General features: G+C 42.0%; 1 protein-coding gene across 1 annotated transcript; it reads left to right on the forward strand.

The window, feature by feature from the left end:
• Positions 1 to 3,129: 3,129 nt before the first annotated feature.
• On the forward strand, positions 3,130 to 8,066 carry NMS (neuromedin S). The gene is made up of 7 exons (XM_085216869.1): positions 3,130 to 3,202; positions 3,281 to 3,336; positions 3,437 to 3,487; positions 4,335 to 4,394; positions 6,665 to 6,700; positions 7,115 to 7,156; positions 8,028 to 8,066. Exons 1-7 carry the CDS (start codon positions 3,130 to 3,132, stop codon positions 8,064 to 8,066), a joined length of 357 nt encoding a protein of 118 aa, XP_085072995.1.
• Positions 8,067 to 19,423: the final 11,357 nt, after the last annotated feature.

The following is a 19,423-nucleotide window of genomic DNA, read 5'->3' on the forward strand; positions in this document are numbered from 1 at the left end:
TGTCAGCTCTATGATTCACCTATTATAATCGGATTCATTTAACTGGTGATGCTAAGAACATATCAGCCTCTCCAGTACTTAGTTGGGACACTATGAGAAATTTCTGGTAAAGCACAAGATAAGGAGTCAGGAGCGTGTAGTTGAGGACAAATGAAAGCTCAGGCACAGAAAGTGGAGTTATCCCACTCTTCTGCCTAAGCAGGACAGGACAGTGTTAAAATTAAGCCAAGTGTGAGTTCCAGATTTAAGATCTTTCCAAATGACTTGGAACATGCCAATCTACGTGAACCTTCATGCCAGGATGGCACAATATAGCCCACTATTGCATTTTCATTTCCATACAGTAGCATGGTAAATATAAATTTCTTAATTTCTGAGGAATATTCATTTCTCTGGCTGCATGTAGCAGACATAAAATCAAATTTAGCCAAGAAGTGATCCAAAGGAATGTAACAGTTCAGATTCCTAGCCTAGATCCTAGCTTCACTTGTACTACTCCTCCATGGTTAAGCTCTTGGTTATCTTTTTGTCCTTAATCTCTGTCTTTATGAGGCACATTTTTACTGACCTTCTTTAAACATTTCCTTGTTGACCTACTGCACTTTAAGACCGTGGCATTATATCTGCAAAGTACAGCAATCCAACCACAAACAGAAGAAAAATACTTATTCTGCACTTGTTTGACATTTTGACAACCAAATCCATACCTGTACAAGACCTCTGTTTTACAAAGCTTGAGCCTTGCCCAGCTAGGAACAAAAATGAGAGAAGCTCCCACCGTTTGGACTGCTTGTCTGTACTGGAAATGAAGTGTATGTTGACTAAATTCACAGTCAACACAGTGTCATATTCACATAAACGAGCAGTGTCATATTTAATACAGGATGAGTACTGGGAGATGCCTGCAGGCTTTGTGGCAAGTTTGCCTAGTAAGTACTCTGCAACTTCTGCAGCATTTTATCATCTTTCCAACAGGTCCATGGTTTGGCTTTCCACTGAGCAGTGTCAAGCTGCAGAGTGTGCAGGGCACAAGGAAGCAGCAGCAGCCAGTTTTAATACACTTAGGAGCTGCACGTTGGTGACGTTTTATGGATCATGCCCTTGCTGTGTGCAGAACTGCTGTTATTACCACAGAGATCATTTGCAAAAAAGAAAGACAGTCTTCATCCTTATGCCTGTTGAAGCCAAATTATCTTTTTATTCTTCATTTATCTACCACAGCATGCTTTAATGGAAAATTAATGTTACTGCTACTAAATATACACTAACCCTCCTGACTCACCACAAAGATTCTCTTTTTTCCCATTGACACTCCCCCAAAGCTTCATTTTAACTTGCTCACGTATAACTGTGGGCGCTGAAACTCTTAACCTATCTCTTTGCATGCAGGAAGTCCAGGACCCTGTACACTGAAAGGGTGGCTCATTAATCTGCCTTGGTGCTGATGAACCCATTGGCAGAGCTGCACCTGATCTAGCGCCTGTGAAATGAAATGTACAGCAGCAGCAGAAAGTTCTGACTTAAGGAAGGACAATGGGTTCATAATGTGACACATTCAACTATTTGAATTGTTGCTTTTAAATACTTTTCCCAGTTCTTCCCTCACACTGCAGTGTGGCTGATAAAATCCTATTTTCAGTTTGGTAATAAGTACTGATTTTTTTTTTCAAAATTGAACACACATGACGTAATTTTAATCCGATCTTTATGTATAAGCCTCACTTGAAGCAAATTACTAACTCCACAGGCTTCATAGGACCAACATTTGCTGAAGGGTGCATTTAGGATATTCACTTGGAAAGGGTGAAATAAAGCAGTGGGTGCTGCGTTGTGCTCAAAAAGGAAGAAGGAAAGGTGCAGGGTGCAGGCAGCACCCTGTATTTTTCTTCAAAGAGAGGTACGCCTTACCCGCTCAACGTGGTCACACAGACCTTTCTCTATGATATAGCAATCACTTCACTCTCCTGAAAATGACATGGTTAAATAGTTGGCAGAGGCTATTACTAAACAGGCTGTGTGGGATGGAAGCAGGATTTAGGCAGATAATGAGTAGCCTGAAGGAAAAAGGAGCAGACCAGGCCTTCCTTATCAGAAAGGGAAAGCCAGAGAACCATAGAATCAGAAAATCATAGAAACATAAAGTGACTTAGGTTGGAAGGGACCTCAAAGCCCACCCAGCCCCACCCCCTGCCATGGGCAGGGCTGCCCCTCACCAGCTCAGGCTGCCCAGGGCCCCATCCAACCTGGCCTTGAGTGCCTGCAGGGATGGGGCACCACAGCTTCTCTGGGCAGCTGTGCCAGTGCCTAACTGCCCTCTGAGTTAAATATTTCCTCTTAACATCTAGCCTAAATCTCTCCTCTTTTAGTTTAAAGCCATTCCCCCTTGTCCTATCACTATCAGACCATGTAAAAAGTCCATCTGCCTCATGCTTATAAGCTGCCTTCAAGTACTGGAAAGCCGCATTGAGCCACCTCTTCTCCAGGCTGAACAACCCGTGCTGCCTCACCCTTTCTTCACTGGGGAAGTTTGATGAGGAAAGGTTGAAGGAGTTGGGTATGGCCCGTTATACTAAATAATTAGTAGCAAATTAGTAGCTGTGTAATTGTATTCTACTCTAAAATGTAGTAAGTAATTAGTGTTTGAAGGAATTAGCATTCAGTACACAGACAGCAACTAACACTGAACGGATCCGTTAGGTGCCTGTCCCTGTACAACGGGAGTGATCTGGGTGCAAACTCTGCACTAAGTGTGGCAACACAAACATTGTGTTGTCTGAAAGGGACAAGACAGTCGCCTCCAGTCCCAAACTGCCAAGGCCTGGGCAAAGCACAGTTACTGTTGAAAAGGGACGTGGATTTCTTGCATCTTCTCACTGATCAAATCCCTACTCCTATGTTACAGTGGGACACGGGGAATTTATGTACTCGTTGTAGCAAACTCGAAGTCTATATAAAAAAAGAGTTTAGGAAGGCTCGGCCTGTCTTGCTCCCACTCCCTTCGCGCAATTCCCTGTCCCTTCGGCGGGGGCGGGGGCCCGGCAGAGCGGGGCCGTGGCCGCGGCCGGTGCCGCCCCTGTCTCGGCGCGGCCCCATAAAGCCGCCGCCCGCCGCCGCCCTTCGTCGCCCGCCATGCCCCTGCCGCCGCCCGCGCTGCCCTGGCTGCTGGCCGCCTGCTGCCTCTGCGCCCTGCCGCGGGGCTCGGGTAGGTTCGGGGCCCGAAGGGTAAGGGGGCTGCCCTCGGGTCCCCGCTGAACCGGCTCCCGCGTGTCCCTCTCCGCAGGGTTCCCGCAGCCCCTCTCTCGCTACAGGGACGGCGCGGAGCTGCCCAAGAGCCAGGTAGGGCTCTCATCCCGGGGGTTGGGTGCGGGGTCGGGGAATTGGGCTGCTGGATGATGGGGACAGCCCTACCGCTAACGTCCGCTCTGTACTTTGTAAGCAACTGGCGCTGTGCTTCAGTCAGTGGATGGAGCTGTCCAACCAGCCCCAGGTAAGCTGCCTTTGGGCTCAGCGTTTTCATACGATCGAGAAGTTATCTGGAAACTTTAAACTGTTTTGTTGTGCGTTTTTGTTTTGTTTGTTTGTTTGTTTTCCCTCGTATCTTTCAGTGAAACAAAATTGGTGGGAAATAGTTCCCAAAGATGGTTATTTGTCTTGCGTTTTATTTCCTTTGCTGTAGTTATTTCTTGTCTGAGATGTGATCACATACATAAGTGAACCTTTGTCCTGTGAGTATGGGACCCCCATGTGAATCCCATCTTTGCTCTCTCCTTCTCCTTGAGAGTCCTGAGATAAAACCCACCGGAGCAGCTCTTGTCACTGATATAGCAGAATTACCCTCTGGCCCTTCATCATCTGTCCTGCAGGTGTACAACTGGACCAGACTGATTTTTAGCATCTTATAGGATAAAATTATCTCTGTTGAATGTACTGGGCTCTGTGGTCAAACCTACACCAAACAGCTTCTCCTGAAATGCCTATAGATGAATGAGTGTAGATGAAACATGCAAATAAAGACAAATCCAAACCCAGCTAATTCTGGAACACTTGGCATAGGAAAGAGCATCTTAAATGTAAGTGATTCATTTAAGTCTGTTTCTAGCAAGAGGCTCTACTGACAACACAAGTCTTTCTGTATGCTCCTTATTACAAAATACGTGTTTTTCATCTCATACTAACATCAGTAAGCCTTACCCTGCTCTGAGTGGTTTTATTGGAACCACATACATATTACTTAAATTGTGCTGGGATTTGGGTGAAGCCTGTAAAACTGTTCTCTGTAAGACCCTTTACATGGTGTCCTAGTAAGTGTATTACAGAACTGTTTGGTTTTGCAGATCTCCAGCACTGTTTTGGATCTTTGTTATTCCATATTCAACAGCATGCAAACAAATGAGGTAAGGTGCAATTGCTGCTTCTACCTAAAAGCATCCCCTCCTCAGACCTTTCTCCAAGTGATAACGTATAATCTAACATTGTCATAGTTTGGGAGGTGCAAGAAGTACCAATGAAATAATATTTTTTCTCAATAGTGCTTTCATGTAATTCTTAATACTATTACATTAGAAATCAAGTTGTTTTTATTGAATCAGAGCTAAACATCCACTTACAAATGAGGTTAGTATTTTAAACTGGCCCCCACTTTTGGATAATAGAGGGTTAAATATACTAAAAAAATACACAACATTGGTTCAACAGCATGCCTAAGATCATGTTGAACATGGAAGCATATGAACTACTTTGTTAATTTTTAATGTTTTATTGGAGCTTGTTTTTTTTTTCTGATTCAGATCCAAAAACGTAAGCTGAGAAGTTGCTGATTGTATATATAATGTATACACTGAGCTATACTGAGTATAGCTCTTCCTCAGTGGTGCGGTCGTATTAGGACCTAGCTCAATATCAATTCTGCTTTAAAATGCTGTCTATTATCAACAGTTTGCCGTTCCCATAAAATTCATACTGCCCTTAGGTATGTTAAAGCTATTTCACTTGTGGAGTTTGAGTCCTCTGTTTTATTAAATCACAAATAGAGCCTTCAAGACAACAATAGAAAGTATTTTGACAGATATTTCAACAACTCTTCTTGCCAGTGTCTTTGCCTTATTGTAATTCCAAGCATGTTTTCCTAAAGCAGCTATAACACTCTACAATACTGAAGTTTATTATATAAAAATTCTAGCATTTCTCTATTGACTTTGTGCTTCTACAGTTTAGCTAGTGAGGAGACATCCAGAATCAGCCAGTAGCCATTCCTGGTTACTACTTTAATAACTAACCTTACCAAAAATTCACCCTGTAAGTCCTCAAGGCTGGGAGCTGGATCTTACACAGTGTCTTTTCAAGAGTTACAGCAAACACTTGCAGTGTATCTACAATAGGATTTCTAGGTGGTGTCTGACAAAGCGGAGGCTCAAAGCAAAGTGTGAGATATGGAAGAACTATACCTAAAAAAACTTGTTGGGAAAACTAATGGACTATTTAGTTTCAATGTCTGATCTTCAAACAAATCTTGTAGATTTGTTTGGTAGATGGTAGTCTCAAAGGAATCAATAGGAAATAATATCTAAACAGTATTTGAAAATCCCTTCCTAAAATCAAGCCAATACACAGTTTTTAGCAGCTCACCTGTTGCCATGCTTCTTTCATATAATTAAATCTATTAGCTAGGACATTTGAAAGTCAGACTGAGTTATGTGCTGGTGTTTGTCTCTGCTTGATGTCCAGTAATCATCTCACAACAATTAGTATCCTCCATATCTTTGTAGTCTCTCCATTTGTGTCCTTTAAAGTATCTTGATCGAACATGCACTTTTTTCTTCTGCACTGTTTCTTACTGAGTTGGCATTAATGGGACCTGCTCTGTACACCATTTCCTCGGGGCTTGAACCAAGAACAGTTTAACAAGGCGAAATCCTCATCACATTGCCTGAATCCCAATTCTTTCATTCCTTCTTGCATATTTTCTTTTTGAATTCCTTCTCCCCAGTTTCCCCCCCACGTGCTTTAACTGTGCTCTCCTCCCGTCTTCATACTTTGCTCCTCTTGGGCAACTCATTCTATTCACTGGCATAGCAGCGGCTCTGGCTTGGAGCTATGCTGTTCCCAGCCAGCCAGATGCATGGTTGTGGGCAGCTGTGCTGCAGGCAGAAGGGCTCTCAAACCTTGCAAGTGTACTGGGCAGTAGGTTCAGGGCTTTGTGAGACACCTGGCTGTCTCTGTTCCCGTGAAATTGCGGGGAAAGTTTCTATTCCTCATATAGAAAAATGAGCAATTTTATGAAGAGTAAGAGGGGTGTGCCGGAAGGCATCAGCAATAATGCTTGGGTTGAAATATAAGGACAATTTTCAAGCTGGAGAGCAGCCCCATTTAAAGAGGGGAACAGCTATCAAGGACCATTTAAGCCAGAGGCATGGACTGCTATGCTTTGCACCCATTTGAGCTCTGCTTCTCTCCCCAGAAATAAAAGCATGTTGAACAGTGGGGTTGGTTAAAATGGGATTTAAAATAAGTCTTCAAAAAGATCCATTTGCTGCTGTTGTTCTTGTAGCTGTCTTCTGTGTGTACTTTTCTCAGAGTGGAAAACCTAATCAGTGACAGAGGATTACTACAACAAACAAACAAAAAAATGATGGCATCTTGATTAACTTACACTGTTGACTTGCAGGAATCACAGATTGCTGCTGCAGAATTTACAAAGAAGGTATGTAAAAGTAATAGCAAGTCAGTAGGAGTATGTAAGTGATATATAAGTTATATAAGTGATCTTTTTTAATGATTGGGAAGAGCTGAGCAGACCCTGCTTCTGCAAAGCAATGTACCATGTGTAAAGCTTCTTTTATACATCTTCTCAAGCCTGTGAATCTTTAATTACGGTAAATTAGTATATTTACACTAGACAGAATGGATTGTTGTAGACAGTGCCCTTTGGGTATTAATTTTTAATCAGCAGTCCAGATGAATGGGCATCGGAGACTTTCAGCATCTCATTATTTGCATGCTGCTGAAAGAGGCCCTGAATTATTGATAGGCTGATGGAATGACACTGAAACTTGTCAACAGATCTATGGAACTGAGTTTAAAATATTTTGTTAATGGTTTGTGTTTTATTTTACAGGATAGTCATGGGACTCTGGGACGGCCTTTTTTCCTTTTCAGGGTATTTGAATTTCTTACAGATTCTGTGTGACAGGCAATGTTATATCCATTACCATCACCTGCTTAACTTCACAAATTCTCACCGCACTTGTTTTGGTTAGACATCAAATCCCCCTCCGTTTGAAAGCTGAAAAAGCCATTTGCTTAAAAAACTCTGGTTCAGCTGAAAGACCACAAGATAATGAGATCTGGAGTGGTAATGAATTAAACTTTTTTTACTGTAAGATGTGACTGTGGATGTCTCAAGTCACGTCCTCTAAAGACAGAAGTAGTATGTGGCTTGTATGTCAGAAATGGCCAAGGTGCCTTCATAGTAAATCCCCCATATGAAGCATATGACCATGAGATTGTCCACATAGCCTGGAAGGTCTGAGCAGTAGGCAATGGCATGCTGTATAACAGAGTGAAAAGCATAAACAATGTTATAAACATCATAATTTCCCTCACTTTTTTTCACCCATTGGCTCAAACTATGGCATGGTCTAATTCAGAATACTCAGGTCTATGATTACATGATTAACCTTATAAGGTTAACACCAAGCTAGTTTTTAGGAATGTTTTCAACATTCCTAAAAGAAAAGAAATCTTCTAAAAAGGTTTTGGCATGTAACCATTGTGCCAATTCAGAGTCTGGTCAGGTGGTTTCAGGGCTGTTTGTATGTTCTTTGTCTGACTGCTTAGATGTTTGGACAGAGGCTGAACAAAATTTCCTGGTTCAGAGTCAAAACCCACCTTGCGTGGCTCCCTCTGATACTTAACATGTCTCTTTAAAAGAAATCTTAGTGCAGCCTTAACGGGGGATGTATTTTGCCGTGTTTATATATCTGACATCTAATATCTCTTTATAGCCCTTTCATTATTTTATTTTTCAGCCTCGAAATGGAAGAACTATTGAAGGCGGTGGTGAGTAGACCATCCAAAAGCAACCAGAACTTGTTCCATATTTCAATAATGAAGGAATTACTGAGGAGTTGTATGAACCTAGTACAAACCTAGGTACCCATGTGGATGTTCCGTATGGTCACTGAAAGCCATTGGGACCAAAATTCTTTCTTGCTCAAAGTGATATGGTATATGCTCTTGACAAAAGGATTTTCTTTAAGGTTCATTCAGGAGGTGTTTTCACCCTTTGTAAAATGATAGAAATGATACAGAAATGACAACTTTTTTTTTTTTTCTATTGGGTGTATATTGTACTTGGAACACAAAAGCTAGTAAGTCCTTCCTTATGATAAATGTGGACTCATCTCTGCTCCCAGTGACGTTCAGTCACCTAGTTCCACGTGAGAACCCACTAATACAGATCTCTGCATGCAAATCAGAGTAATCTTTACATCATAGTTAGGTCTTCTTGGAGTAAACCTGAGTAGAAATAGCAAGAACGGGGATGTAAGGAAGGAAGACAGTAAGATCTAGTTGTATCATGTAGCTCTTCCTTATCCATCTTTGAAAAGGTATATTAAATGTCTCAGCTTTAATGGAAAATGCACAGAATAATCAGTGTATATGCATGTCCTCCTTCAAATTCTATTCTTCCAATCTTTTATCTCATAATAAAAAAAATCATTCTGTTTGCAACTTAAGGATCACATCCAAGTGTTGACAGGAAAGGTTATTTGTCTGGGGTGACAGGTCAGACGAGTAGCAAAGAAATACTGCAAAGAAAACACAAGCAAAGAATGCTTTTACTGTATTTTCAAGATGACCTCCGAAAGAAGGGAGACAATGACTGGAAGAGTATTATGGAGCAGCATGACAGTGTGCTTGCTCTGCTCTTACCCACAGCTCATTGCCCTGAGTTAGCTGGGCAGCAAGATCAACACTGTGCTTCCACTCTTCTGAAAGAAAGTCAGTGTAGTTGGGATATGTTGGAGACAGCAGAACTGCATGAGGAGGGAGGATTCATGTTTGAATGCACCTAACAGATCTGGGTAGTTAATCCCATATTTCAGACTTTCGCCTATCTTTATCTCAAGGTACAAGAATTTCAGGTGATTTCATTTATAACTTTAGGAAGGACTAAACACACATAACTGAATACTAAATCATATACAGATCAACATTTCCACATAAAATATGACATTGCATTCATTTATTTCAGAATACCATGGAATATGAAGTCTATGGGTCGACTTACCAGCTCAATAACTTGGTTTATACAAAAACAAGAGTCTGCTTGTTTCACTGTCTATTATGTGACTGAGTTGTCTGGAATTTACTGTTCTATATAATAAATTTGCAATCATGAATTCTTCTTGTTGTCCTTTTCTATTGTAGCAGGCACTAAACCTCATTGGGCTATAACATAACATTGTCTGGTTCTGACTTTGTTCAAAATCATTTGAATAGAGATAATTTTCAAATACTTTCAATGGTGCATTTTATATTTATTGTATCTTCTTTAATAGGGTCATGTAGGTAACTTTACTCTTTTGACAAATTAACATGCTTTCCAATCATTTAAGAAGATATGTCCCATGATAAGAAATAAAAGTTATCATAGATGTTTTAATGGGATAGTTCTTAGTTTGAATAATTTAAGGATTGAGTGTGATAAACAACGAATCCAAAACACTTTCAAAGAAGAGGAACACGTATTGCTGTTCACAGAAGTCTGTGGAATCAGATGAGAACATTTTTTTCAACCTTGCCTTGCTGGCTACCATAAAGCAGAAATAAGTCACTTGTGAGAGATGTCCTAAATATCTGCCCTTTTTACTGAAATCATGAATATCAATCGATGATGCAGCCAGTTGTGTTTGAACTGTAAGGAGCAGGTGACTTGTTTTGAAAAGTGGAAATAGTTATGGGCAGAAATCTTTAAGTACTGAAGCGATTACTTCCTTGGGAAAGGGGCATAATACAGCCATGGTGAGAAGTATGAGGCCTATTTGATGACAATACATCAGCTTTGGATTCCCTAGTAAAAAGTGACCCACAGCAGTGGTCTCCTCAAGCCCTTCCTTACCTTAGATTCATAGAATCATCTGAGTTGGAAGAGACCTTAAAAGGCCATCTAGTCCAACACCCCTGCAATGAACAGGGACACCTACAGGTAGATCAGAGCCACATCCAGCCTGACCTTGGATGTCTTCAAGGATGAGAGATCCACTGAATTTCTGGGCAACTTGTTCCTGTACTTTACTAACCTTATCATAAAAAACTCTTTCCTTGTATCCAATATAAATCTCTCATTTTCATTTGAAACCATTTCCCCTCGTCCTGTCATGAGAAGCCCCACTAAAGCATCCATCCCCTTTCTTAGCCTGCCATCCCCTCCTGGAATACTCAGCCTTGGTAAGGCAGCATGGTACCATCTCAGTTATGCTGGCACAGGTGTCTGTGAATGGGATTTGGGAACTCCTCTGTCTTTGAAAACAAACTCTGAGAAATTTGTGGTAGGATTTTGGCCAGTAGATAAAGTGATGATTTATTTGGCTACTGTTAAGATGTCATCTAGGTGAGCACATCCAGTTGTGGCCCTCCACTCCATAAAACTCATGGGCAAGAGGGAGGGGGCTCAAGGAGATCTCCCCAAACCTGTTGGAGCTGGAGCACTTGACCTGTGAGGAGATGCAGGGGCAGCCGGGCTGAGTTAGCCTGGAAAAGGGATGGCTTCAGGGTTGCCTAACAGTCAGGATGTCTGAAGGGAGGCTGCTATGGGGAGAAATGGCCTCTTCGGGCCTTGATGGCACACTGTTGCATTGGCAAACCCTGCTGGAAGCTGTTAGCTCATGAAAAGATTACTAAAGGGATGCTTCTCTGGCTCTTAAAGCATTAGGAGCCAGCTTGTGTGCACCCCAGGAGAAAGCTAAACCTGCTGCAAGTGGTGAGGATGCACTGTAGTGATACACATGAATATAAGGTAATGATACTAAAACACAGTGGCCTGTTTCACATCAGAGGCCAAAGAGTGCTAACTATTGCTCAGTTCTGCATGAGTACTGTACCACAACTCATGCTGTGCCCTCACCATCAGCAGTGACTTCCTCCACACACAGCAGATTTCCAGAATAACATCTGTTTTGGCCTTAAAACTGGCTAGCTAGAAGTGGTAAATGCACAGTAATTTGCAAGCAATTAGCTCAGATTCCTCAGCCATATTTCTATAGCAACTATGGCTCCTCTGTAAAATGCACAGGAGAGCTCTTGTTTGCCTCTTGGTGGAAACCTCTCTTCCCCAGAGCAACTGGAACTGGAGTAAGGGTCATCCATGTGGACCAAAACCTGAGTTGGACTGTATGTCACAAAAATCCTGGCTTTGAGCACCATTATGGTTGGATTAGATGATCTCAGTGGCCTTTTCCAACCTTAATGATTCTATGATTGTTAATGATTCTATGATATCTGGCCTGAAACTCTTTTTGAACATCCCACGGTAAAATCCATAGCAGAAATTTGAGTCCAGATGGGTAACAGGAACAATTAGAAGCAGTGAAAAATTTCTATGAAAAAGAAGAATGAAAGCTGAATTCTTGAGTTCAGCAAAAGAAGGGACAAATGAAAAGGGACGTGACAGGGTATATAAAGATCATGTTTAGAAGAGTAAATCCAGCACTTATCCATCTTCTTGTAATGAAAAGGAACAACAGGGGAAATTCAATTACACTGAGAAGCAGTACATTTAAGCTGCAAAGGGGAATTGTTTTCTAACACTTAATCAACTCCTGAAACTCGTTATCGTAGCTCAGAGTGAATGATTTGAGACAGCTCTGCCTGCTCTCGGGGAGGACACGCCGAGGACAGTGCAACTTCACGCTATATAATTTACCTTGAGAATCCAGGCTGGCCAGGACCTCCTGTGTTAAAAGCCTGGGCTGCTGGGGCTTGTAAGCAGCTGCCTGTTCCCCGTGCTCCATTTCTGCACTCTATGTGGGAGGTCAAATGCATTTTGTGTGTTTGGTGTTTCCCATAGCTGTGGGTCAGACAGGGCTCACATGCATCAGCTTCTTGTACTAGCAAAGGCACTACCCCATTAGCATCAGACAAACACATTGCTGAACCCCAGCTGCAAACAAGTTGTGGCAGAATTGATGCAACAAGTAGTATTTTTTTTTCTTCCTGAAGCTTTTTTGCTAAAATGAGTGGTGTTTTGCAGGTCTGACAGCACTCGGTTGCAAGCTGGCTCCCACCAGGAACAGCACATTTACTAAATCTCCAGGCTGGAAGGGACTGGAAGCACTGGCAGACAGAGCCAGCATTCGGGGTGGACTTAGGAAAGCTACATCAGTGGAAAAAGTGTACAGCTCATTGAGGCAGAGAGTGCGTAAGAATAATTGGTTGCAGCTCTGCAGAAGCAGGGATAGAATCACAGAACCTTAGAATTGTTTGAGTTGGAAGGGATCCTTAAAGGCCATCTAGTCCAACTTCCCTGCAATGAACAGGGGTACCTACAGCTGGATCAGGGCACTCAGAGCCCCATCCAGCCTCACCTTGGATGTCTCCAGGGACCCCATCCACCACCTCTCTGGGCAACACGTGCCAGTGCCTCACCACCCTTACTGTAATTAACTCTTATATCCAGTCTAAATCTAAATCTCTCCTCTTTTAGTGTGAAACCATTTCCCCTTGTCTGTTGCTCCTTGGATGGGTAACTGCAATCAATCAGATACGATAGTATTGGGGAGAGCACAAAAATATGATGTGGAGTGAATAAGGAGCTGTAAAGACTGACACAGGAGATGTCACACTACTAGTATGGAGGCTTACAGAGTACCATTGGAGGAGGAAGAGGAGGAGGTGACAGAGGAGGGACCAGCTGGGAGGAAAGACAAACATTAAGGGAAGTTAGGACCCTGAATGAGGTGGGGTTGGTTGCATGAGGGGAATAATAAAATGCTTCATTTTAAGCTTATTGCTCCTGGCAGTATCTGCATGTGCATGGATACTGCAGGAACAGTAAGCTTAAAATAAAGTAGGATATGAAGAAGGATTGACATTATGTTTGTCAGTCAGAAGAACGAAGCACTGGTTGACAGGCAGAGTGATCTTTTCTTGGTCACGTAAGTTCTCCAGGTGGACTGAAACCTGACTTGGACAGTATGTCACAGAAGTCCATTTTCTCTCTTCAGTGTTTTGTCTTGGTGCAATGTTTGTTGCTGACTGTGTTTCATTTAATGAAAGATTAGTGTTTTATCTTGTGCCATTAGCAACTGTGACAAGTGGCATTTCGCTCCCTGAGCTGCATGTACCCAGCTTGGGAAGGGCACTGCCTTTGCTTCTGGGATGCTTGTGAAGAGAAAGAGAAGACATCTCAGTGTGGAAAAGGAAGCATATGGATTACAGGAAAAAAATGAAAAGACTTACTGTCTGCAAAGTCAGATTGCACATTGGAGTCCTTTGAAAACACAGTGACAGGATTCAAATAAATGACAATGAGGAGAAACAAAAGGCCAGTGAGATAACTTTCATGTATGTGTGACATAAAATTCTATATAGGAACAACGAACCCACCAGCTTGTCTCCTCTTCACAGTCTTTAGCAGATAAAGAGACAGAAGCAGCTGCAGAAATTACAGATCTACCCACTGCAGATATAAAATGATTTGCTTGATTTAGCCAGTTCTGCAGAAGCCATGCAGCTTGATAGGCTAGCCAAAAACTGCCTGAACCCTGCTCAGCCTTACTGGTGTATATGAGGCCACCAACTGAACACCTGCTACAAGATGGATGTGTTTGTTATTCTAAACACAGCAACAAAATGTTTATTTATTTGCTGGGATATTGGAATCAAGCAGTGGTGGCAGGATCACTGCTGGCAGCTGAGATGGATGCTTGTGCAGGAAGGCTCGTCTTGCTTGTCTGCTCCAGACAACTCACGCATTGCAATTGCCAGTCTCTACCTTATTAAACAGAGTAAAAACCTATGTTTGATGGGGCTGCACTGCATAAATTGTCTTAATCCATACATCTATCACCCTGATAGATTTCTCCACCGAACAACTAGAAGCAGCTGCCAAATCTCTTCCTCCAATCTTTTGCCACAGTGAAGAAACATAAATATGACTGGTCCCATAACTAGTTATGATGCAGCATCTGCAAAATTGACATTTCTCTAGGGAAAAGAACCTTATACACCAAATACCATTTATCTATTACCCTTAAGCATACTGAGAGATCAATAGAGAAAGTCTGAAGGTGAACCTATGGCTAAATAGAAAGGAAAAGTTTTGAACATATTTACCACAAAGCCCAGAGGTTTGTACAGAGCAGTTCAGATAGTTCCTGCTGCATTACTGCAGGGAGTGAGGAGCATGACTATGTGTTTCTGGAGTACAGCTATCTAAACTTAAAACAGCAAAAGATCTATGTATCAGCTATAATTTCCAACAGAAAATGCAATGGGTCTCTCTTGCTCCACCTGAATTGCCTAAACAAGAGTCTTTGATTGCTCTATCCAGTTTGTTTCAGGGTCTGTAGGGCAAGGTTTGTAAGGAGCGGTTAAGGCCCTTCGTTGTGCTCAACGCAGAGCTGAGGGGAGGCCTGATGGCGGCTGCAGCTCCTCACAGGGAGCGGAGGGGCAGCGCTGAGCTCTGCTCTGTGTGACAGCGACAGGGCCCGAGGGAACGGCATGGAGCTGTCAGGGGAGAGGCAGCTGGGGGTGAGGGAAAGGGGTGCACCAGAGGGCGGTGGGCATGGTGGAGATCAAGGAGCGTTTGGACATCGCTGTCGGACATAGAGTTTGAGTTTTGGGTGGTTCTGTGTGGAGCCAGGAGTTGGATTCGATGATCCTTGTGGGTCCCTTTCAACTCAGGATATCCTATCATTCTTTGACAGCGTTAAAGCGCCTTCCAGGGCAGATGCATAGCATTGTAATATTGGCATTGGGCAGCAGAGGGCAACACTGATATCGAGTTTGGGACGCTAAAATCAGAGGCGCGCCAGAACCCAGCCAGGACTCTGAGTATCAGTGACATATTACTGCCGTGCTGTGGCAATGGGTACACTGTGCTTATTTTGATCCTAAACCGAGTAACAGACGTGTGAAGGCTTTACGCATCCCTTATAACCGCCTGGACAAAGCTGTCTGAGGCCTAACAAGGAAGCAAACTTACAACACAAATCTCAGTGCAGAGTGAGCTGCAAGTGTTTTACAAAACCGGTACATCCTTCAGCAAGATCAATCCTCCGGACAGGGAGCAGAAGAAGATTTTTTTTCCAGGCATCATTTCATTTCCATGTTTCCATCTGTCCACAGCTTCATTGAATTGCGGAGTACCATGTAGACACTTTTTCTAATGGATGTTATTGAAAACATCAGTATTCCTTGACAGACAATTGCACCAATCCACAATTGAGTTAGGAAAGTAACACTACATCAAGATAAACATATTTTTCAGCACTGGTAACGAGAGCTGCCACAGGAGCTGCATTTTGAAATTTTTCTTTGCTTTGCAGCTTAGTCACGTACCAGCTTTGGTTACAGGTGACTAGACAGACATAAGATGAAGTCTGTAGCACTGGATACAAGGGAACTAGCCACATGTGAAACTATGGTGCAATTAGTGCCTCATTTTACAAAAGTAAACGAGTAGGTCAACAGAACTAGCAAAGTTATATCTATCAGATTTACAACTCAAGGAGGATCTCCTACACTGCATATAATGAAAGGTAGTTTTTATTTTCATTTGACTAGCATAATTGCATGCTGCTGCCCTCATTTCAGTCAGGGTATTCATAGGATCTATTCCTTTTACAGAGCTACCTATTTCCATAAAACTGATAAGAATCAGAGTAGCTCTCCGTCATATTTGCCTATTGTTGTGGATTCAGAACTGAATGAAGTAAGTCAGCTTAGTAGGTAAGCATAAGATGGTAAATCATATGTTTGAGTTCCAGTTCAGGCTCTCTTGATGCATAATGGTAACGTACACTACAGTGAACCACTTAAGTGCATGATCTTCATATTTACCAAGTGCTTTGCTTAACAGAGGCTTCTCACTGTGTAGGAAATTAATGCCACCAAAATGACGTATTCCTAACTCAGCTTCCCCATCTCTGAAATACATGTGTAACTTGTCAGTCTCAAAGTTTTATTATGATACCCTATTTGTTCTGTTCTATTCTAAAGAAATAGCTTTAAAATCATCAAGAGTATCCATTAATGAACCAAGCTGAAACCCAGACCATTCAGAGAAGACAAATACTGATTATCAAGATATTTGTCTGAATTTGTTCCCATTTACTATGTCTGGAATGAAAAATGACATTAATCATTGTTACAAACTTGAACAAATAAATTTGTTCATAGTTTACCTTACAACCAAATGAAAGAATTTATGCTTACACTAAAAGTAATCCTTAGGTAATAGCTGTTATCACATTACCATGATGCATCACTATTTATTTATTTAAGTGGGATTAGCTCTTCTCCAGTAAATATTTAAATGCTCTTCAGAGTATGTTTAGCAAAACAAGTTGCCAAAAGCCAGTTCTGTGTTCATCCCATTAAGACTGCTAACATTTCTCATGAAAATACTTTTGTTATTGTCCTATCTGACGGTTTCTGATTCCCTATCATTTCAATGATAGTGTGTTACAGGGCAGCAATAAAATATTGTAACTGCATTTGTTTCCTTTTCTGCAACAGACATTTGATTTGCCAGGGCTGGCACTGAGTTCAGTGAGCTACATTCACTTTCAAAAAGCAGCATGAAAGAAGAATATTGGACCTGCTGAGTAGATAATGGGACAAGCAGGTATAAACGTGCAGACATGATAGCCAGGAAGTACTCTGACATTCAAGTTGCTCAATAACCTTGATAACAGAAACCAAAGAACATCACCCAGTAGTTCCTCCATAAAAGGAATTATTCTGTCTTCCTTTATTCTATCACTTAATAAATTTTATGTTCACTTCCTGCTGATGTTTATGCTGTTCTCTCCTTTACTGCCTGCATCCCTCTTTCCATTCTTATAGTATTTTCACCTTTGCTCACCCACTTCATAGTTTTTCACTACTGCTTCCCCCAGCAGTTTCTTCTGCTTTACCATTCTCCTCCATCTGTCCTGGTACAGACAAAGGAGGCGATGCTATGCTCAGAGGAAGAACATGATGTGAAGCAGGTATCAGAGCAAGCTTCCTTTGAGAGGAACCGCAGATGGCTAACACAGTGAAAAACAGGATAAAAAGCCCTGAGTATGGAAGAGCCATTTTACTTCCTTTCAAATTATAAAAATGATAATAAAAAAATATGTAGATCCATTAAGAAAAGAGATGTTCTACAGAGGGTATAAGGAGGAATATAATTACCCCTTAATTGTGATCAGTTTTTAATTAATGCACACTCATTTCTGCCAGGGATCAGTACTGCGTTTGTGTTCTGTGTCAGGCACAACAGAAATGCTCAGCCAGAGGTAGGCCGCAATCCACAGCACAAGACAGGTTTACTCCCACATATGAAAAGATGGATACCTGGCAGTTAACAGGAGAATCAAATCTGGACAACATCCTGAAGGAAGAAGTTCCCAGACTGGTAAATAGTAAATCCACTGAGGAAACTTTCCTGGATGGCATCCCAGCAAGCACTATATACGCACACATACCACTCTAGAAAAATCAGGTCCCAGCTAAGTTCTCTGGTGTGTTAAAGTGACCCCGATAGGAGAGATCAAAATAGATGAAATTATTTTGAGATGAGAAGAAATGTTATATCTTGGAAAGGGAGAGAGACCAGGATTTATGACAGGTGTTTAATGTTTCCTCAACAGATGCGCGAGCTATGCGCCAGTTGCCTTACAGCAGCAAGCACGTTCCTCAATAGATTCAACTAGCAATGTAGGATTTAAGTCTCAACAAGCAACTGTGTGACATTTGAATGAACAGAGGAGCTCAAAGTAATAAAAAAAATCTGTTCCCAAGCTCAAACAGCAATCTTCACCAGGGAGACTTAGAGATATCTGAGTCTCAAAAGAAAGTCGGCCAAGCATTGTGACAGCTTGATACAACCTCTCACTGTTCACTGCTTTGTGTCATTAACTCCAGCTTAACCAGTGCCCTGGATTCAGTGCATGCTGCAGCAAGAAAGAGACAAGTTTCTTCTCCGACCTAGATGGAGGACAGCTATTTTCAGGTTATTAATGTGCACTTCTCTAGCATTCTGCATTATGTGAGGTAGGCCTGTTTCTTTTCCACTATGAAGCACTGACATCTAGCTGTGTACTGACAGGCTGATATCACACTTGGACTGAACATTAGGGGGATTAAAAAAAAAAATAGAAGTGAAGAAATGTCAGTATCCCCAGTGAAGCGTCCACCATTGAGTCATGAAGTTGAACTTTTTCTGTTGCTGAGCTGGCTCTGTGCAGCATCTTCAGTTATCACAACTCCCCAGCAGAGTAGAGCCCTGGATCCAAACATCAAGTGTATTGGGATAATACAGAACCTGTGTAGGCTGCTAGCAACAAAGCTGCAGTATCTTTCATACTTGTTGCAGCCCAAGATATTAGAAAGTATAACAGCCAAACCAAGCCTTAGGCAGCTTCATGAATACCTCAAGGGTCAGAAGTATGCGTAGAAAGAGGTCTATACTAGCATGCTTAATAAGAAGAGAGGTATACCCTGACCAGGCAACACCTGAGAACATACTCATCTTCCTTGGCCTGGTACTCAGAGTGCTTACACTGTGACGAAGAAAGCAGCATGTTTCTGCAGGAAATATTCTGTGTCTCTCACTTTGATAAACACATTTAAATTCTAATGCATCTCAGTGACTGAGTCTGCCACTCCCTGAAACCAAGGGAGATGAGAGCACATCACAAGGGAGAGATAGTGCAGGGTCAGTTTGCATGTTTTACTGGTTCACCAATTACACATTTCTGAGCATTTGGCGGATTCCTCTCCCCAGCTGCTAAGCAGTTGGCTTAATAACCAGTAAGACTGTCATTAGCCAAGTTTAAGTGAACTTACACATTTCCCATCATGATATTGCTGACAAAAATATCCTCACAGATGCTACACACAGCACTGCAAAGAAAGCCACACAGATAGCAAGAGCAAGCTGGAGAGACCATAGTGTTCATTGCAATGCTGGAAACAGTTTTTCCATTCTCTCCCACACACACTCATTATATAATACCTTGTTTAGGAGTCTCCTGAGCAGCTTGTACAAACAAAACAATAAATTTCCAGCCCATCATACATAGCAGCCTCAACATACTCAGTAAACATTAGCTAGTTAATAAGCAGTTTGCCTCCTGAAGTCAAGGGGTACATAAGCTGTGACACCAAAGAGAGCTGAGGAAGAGAGAAAAAAAGATAAACAAGAGCA

This window comes from Meleagris gallopavo, chromosome 1, assembly GCF_905368555.1.
Source record: "Meleagris gallopavo chromosome 1, MGAL_WU_HG_1.1, whole genome shotgun sequence".
In the NCBI taxonomy this organism is placed as follows: domain Eukaryota; kingdom Metazoa; phylum Chordata; class Aves; order Galliformes; family Phasianidae; genus Meleagris; species Meleagris gallopavo.